The 5,370-nt window shown below is 51.2% G+C and overlaps 1 protein-coding gene across 1 annotated transcript; it reads right to left on the bottom strand.

Moving 5' to 3' along the window:
- Positions 1–1,121: 1,121 nt before the first annotated feature.
- On the bottom strand, positions 1,122–5,320 carry HOXC13 (homeobox C13). The gene is given in 3 exon segments (XM_035308995.1): positions 1,122–2,478; positions 4,677–5,202; positions 5,204–5,320. Coding segments are annotated over 3 exon segments (900 nt in total). The 3' UTR covers positions 1,122–2,221.
- Positions 5,321–5,370: the final 50 nt, after the last annotated feature.

Below are 5,370 nucleotides of genomic sequence, written 5' to 3'. Positions count from 1 at the left end.
TTTTGCATACACCCCCCCGGGGTATCTGTCTTTTATATGCCTTTATAAAGCTATATGCATACCCCCACGTGCACGCGTACCATCTTAAACACACCGGTACAGGCACGGAATGAGATCCCCACACCTCTTTGTGTAATAATAAAAGGATGCACTTGCATAAGTATATATAAATTTATATATATAACATACATAGGATCTACCCACCACTTCATATAATAATATAGAAGGGTGCACTTGCACATATATATATAAATTCATATATACAGTATAGACAAATTGTTACATGGGCCATATCGCGTCATATATGTATATACAGAGATACATAGATTGCTTTAATACCCAGACTAATATGAATTATACACACACCATCATGCCCTGCATACATACATGTAACATACATATAGTATATATGCACACCGACTTCCAGATCATTTAAAGAAAGGGACATATAAGCTTAAATGCACACACCATTACATACCCTTATGTAAATGTATATATGTATATATGTACTCATGCATATCAGCTTGAACACCTAGTGCATCTACGCACCCATTTGTGTAGGCACCAATGCTGTTTTTTTCCATTTAGCTTTACATCTTTTGTGCCCGTTCCATCTCCCCCTTCATATAAATATAAGCACACATCCAATGCAAATTTCAGCCGCAATAATATTGTTTTAGGTTACATTCCTTTAAAAGCCTTTTTCTCCCCCCTCCCCTTTTGATCATTTAACGAGGTGATTAAATCTAGCAGATATTAAGGTAGATTGTAATCCGCCTATGGAAACAATTTCCTCTCTCGTATTTCTGTCGGAGCCGCCCGGCCGGCTCGGGGCCGCGCAAACTCCGCGGGTGCGGAGCCGGCTTCGCGGGGCGAGGGCAGGTTGCGAGATTTTTATCTGGGGCCGGAGCTGAGTCAAACAGGTTTAGCGAAACGCATCCTTTGAGCCAGAGCCCTCTCACACGCGGAGATTTAAAGAGATTAGCAGCGTCTCCGGAAAGTCATCGCGTTTTCACCCGGGATAATTGCGGAGCGGAGGAAAATAAGGACAAAAGAAAAAGAAAAGAAAAAAGAAAGAAAAATAAATAAATAAGACACTCAATTGGCTCAGTCTCCGCGGGTTTATTTGCTCAATTTTTTTACTCCCCCTGGGGACAGCCCGCTTTGGGGACACGCATCTGCCCCTCGCATCCTCCTCCCGTTTTCGGGGAGCCCCTGATGAAGCGCTTTCTGCCCAAATTTGCCGGCTTGCCCCCTTTTTCTCATCGCTTCTCCGCGGAGGTTCGTGTCGGGGCTGCGCCTGCGGCGGCTGGAAGGAGGGGTGGGAGAGGGGCTACAAAGAGGTGCACAACGAGGTGGCGGAGAGCCTCTCCTCAAGGCAAAACAAAAACAAAAAAAGATATTTATTTTTAAGAAATGTCATCTGCAGTCGGTACATATCATCTCGACACCACAATATTATATACATATACAAGACATAAAAAAAAAAGTGATGCTTTTACATATCCAAAGAACACTGTCGATAGTTAGTCGGTTTAGAGAGGGAAAGAAACAAACCCCAAAGACAATATTGTGCATTTTCCATCTTGTCAGCGGAGAACAGGCATTCCAGTTTTATGGCAGAGATACAGAAACCCTCAAGAGAACATACCGAAAATAGTATTGTACAGCAACTCACTTCCATGTAGGACCTAAATCAGCGTTTGGGATTGTTACGTGATACCGAGCAATGGTTCTCTTCCCGCAGTAGCAGCCTTATCTCTTATTTTCGGTCCCTATTGCCGAGAAAAAAACGAAGCTGATGCAACTTTGCCATAGGTTCTCCATACATTTTACATCGGTGGGTGAAATGGCCCGAGATATGAAAGACCGGTCACTGGCGAGGGGATCAGACTATACAGTGGTACAGGGCGACATTCAGAGTTCGTATCTCCTTTAACATAGCTACACTTTTAGCTTATATTTTTTAAAAATATACACAGTTTAACCTTATCGATGGATTTCTCAGAGCAAAAAATGGGTATTCACAGTCAGAGCGGGACAGAGGGATAAATCAAAGATGCGGCCAGTGTTTTGGGGCGTGTGTGTGCATTTTTTAATGTCGATTTTTAAATAATGAATTCGAATCAGCAGAGTCCCGATGATGTTATCATACAAGCTACCAGATAAATATTTACGCTTCTTGCTTCCTTTCCTCGCCCTCCCTGCAAAGCTTCCTCTGTCAGGTCGTGTGGAGGTGTGCTGTCTTGGATTTGCTCACCACCTTCTTCTCCTTGACCCTCCGGTTCTGGAACCAGATAGTCACTTGGCGCTCGGACAGGTTGGTGGTGGCCGAAATCCTCCTCCGCTTCTCTTTGGTGATGAATTTGCTGGCCGCATACTCCTTCTCCAACTCCTTCAGTTGGATTTTGGTGTAAGGGACCCTCTTCTTTCGCCCCCTCCGATAACTGCTGACTTCGGGTTGCAGGGGGACCACGTCTGTAAAAACAAATAATTAAAAAAAAAAAAAAAAGGGAAAGAAAAAAAAAAGGCGAGAGGGGAATAGGCGAGGTTAGTTCATCCCGCTGCGTGGGATGGGGATTTCTGCACGTCGGGGAAAGAAAGAAGGGAGGAAAAGGAGGACAGAGAGTGTGGAGGAATGGGAAAAGAAGGGGAAGAGAGGGAAAAAGAGACAAGACAGGCGGAGAATGCATACAGCGAGGGGAATGGTAGCACTACAATAATAATAACAGCAATAATAACAACATAATATTAATAATGCACTTGGGGAAAGGCTGTTTTTCTTGGCGACACTGTCCACACCGATAAACACAGAGCAGCAAGTCAACCCACAGACCAACGCACACAATCAAAGGGCCCTTCCAAGCATTTATATTTCAGACAACGTCCGGAGCTTCCCCTCTATTTCCTTCCTTCCTTTTCTTTTCTTACCTTCCCCTTTCTCCCCCAGCAGCCTGCAGCAGGTTTATCGGGGAGCCTCGCAGATGCGCACCCACAAACCCCGAGTCCGGTGCAGAGACAAGTGCATCCCCGCACCCCAGCCCCTCCCGCTGGCTTGGTGCGGACAGGGAAGCTCCTCGGAGGATGTGCGGGGGGCAAATTCAGCAAAAATCCCCCCACCCAGATCCCCTCTCCAGTAGCTTTTACCCGGGGTGAGATGCTCAGTGCTTTGCAAAGGGACTATTGGGAATGTATTTAGGAAGGATGCGGGTAGCACTTTTCACTCTTGCTATGCGGTTACTTGGGGGGGGGGGGGGGGGGGGGGGGGAAGCTCCCCCCAAGCTTTTCTCCTATTTTCGGGCAGCCCCAGCACCTTCCCAGATTACTGCCAGGGTGTGGGGGTGACCTGGGTGACGAGGGTCCCTGCAGGGAAGGTGTCACCCAGCTGAATGGAGCGGGAGCATGGAGCCGAGCTCTCCTCGCAGGCATCAGAGCCCCGGTTATGGCTGGCACGAGTTAATGCCGGAGCCCCCCAGCACCTGGGGGGCCATGGGCTATGGGATTGGAGATGTGGGGTGCTGGGGATTCCGCCGAGGCCCGTGAAGGGGCCAGAAATCTCCTTCATTGGGGGGTCTGTAAGGATACAGGCGATGGGGAAGGAAAGCAGGGGGGACGGCAGAGCCCAAACACAGCGTGAATGGGAGCTCCCCCTCAAAAATAAAATAAAATAAAATAAAATATACATATATATATATATATAATGTACCCATCATCCAGCCCAAAACACCTTATTTCTCCCATGCCAAATGCATCGCCACATCTCCCCTTCCCCACGAAAATCTGCCGGGAAAACCCATTCCTCCATCCTTCTTTGTCCCAAAGAAACAAAACAAATAAAGCGGTGTCCCCCCCGTTTTGTTTCCCGGGGGGGACTCACAAGACCCGTTCCTGCCATCCACCGAGACACATGGAGCTGTAGGGTTTTCCCCACACCTTACTGCGGTTCTTTTCCCTCCTGGCTCCTGCATCTTTCTTCTTCCCAGCCGTGGGACTGGGGGCTAGGGGGGGCTGGGGCGAGGCGCTGGGAGGAAACACGCATCATCATCTTCCTCCCCGTCGGGGCACGAAGCTGGTAGGGACGGCAGCGGGGTATTTGCTTGGCTAAAAGATGCTCCAAGAAGGGTTGGGGCTGTCAGGAGCATCCCTGACCTGGCGGAGAAGCGCCCCCCCTGCCTGCCCCCCCGCCTCGCTCCTTCCCCTCGGAACAGATTCATTTGTCACTTGACACCTATTCCTATAATTGTGCGTAATTGTGATATGATTTACTGTCCCAGCTCTCGACACTTCTCATTCAGCTGAGCCACTACAGGAGAATTTGAGGGGGACTTTTTTTTTTTTTTTCCTTTTTCAGCCTTCTGCAATTAAAGAAGAAAATGAAGAGAAAAGCACCTAGAGACGCGCTTAGGTGAGGCAACAAGAGGGAGGAGAGAATAAAGGGAAGAATTAAGCGGCAAAGTTACTTTCCAAGCAAGCTCACGGCGTGTATTTTGATTCAGAAATGATTGCTTCACCTTCTTTCCCATGCATGTTCATACACATTGCCTTGCACGGGAGGCATTCCAGAGCCATTTCTTTCCCTTTAATTATATATACAGGCATACACGTCCGTGTCTCCGGGTGCACACTCAGCCGCGCACACGCACACCTCCGACACGCCGGCTCCCAGCGCAGCCTACCTGGGAAAGGTGATTTCCAGAGGTGTGCAGACTGCGATTGCTCTTTGGAGCAGTACATTTGGCCGTCCCAGCCATTAGAAAGAGCCCAGTGCTGGTAACCTTCCATGGGAAGCAAAGCGTCGTGCCGCGGCTCCGGGTGGCCGCCCAGCCCAGGGACCACCGACACGTCCAAATAACCGGGGACCGGCTGGTAGGAGCTGGCGAAGCCGGGGTAAAAAGCGAATTCCTTGGCCCTCGACGGCAGCTCCTCGCCGGGCAGCGGCCCGCCGGCCTCGGGGTACTTCTCCCCGGGGTGGTAGGCGCAGGTTTTCTGCTGCAGGTTGACGCCGTGCGAGTGGGACAAGCGGCAGCCGTAGTAGCCGCCCCCGAAGGGGTACCCGTAGCCCAGTGCCGCGCTGGATGCCGCCCCCGACGGGCACTGCCGGGGGGGCTCGGCGGCCGCCAGCTCGGCGTACGCCGCTCCCTGCGGCGGCGGCGGCGGCGCGGGGGGCACGGCGAGCCCCGGCGGCGGCGGCGGCGGGGGGGGGCAAAACCTCCCGGCAGTGCCCCAAGCCCTCCATGCGGTTTTTCTCCCGCGGGGCTTCCTCGCAGCGGCAGGCCAGGCCGTCGGGCCAGCGCGGGGGGAGGCCGAGCGGCGCCGTCATGTCATGCCGAGCTGCTCCTCCCGCCTCCGCCGCCACCGCTCCCGTGGCCG

The sequence above is a fragment of the Oxyura jamaicensis genome, chromosome 33, assembly GCF_011077185.1.
Source record: "Oxyura jamaicensis isolate SHBP4307 breed ruddy duck chromosome 33, BPBGC_Ojam_1.0, whole genome shotgun sequence".
NCBI classification, from domain to species: domain Eukaryota; kingdom Metazoa; phylum Chordata; class Aves; order Anseriformes; family Anatidae; genus Oxyura; species Oxyura jamaicensis.
This window is presented reverse-complemented; position numbering and strand designations above follow the sequence as displayed.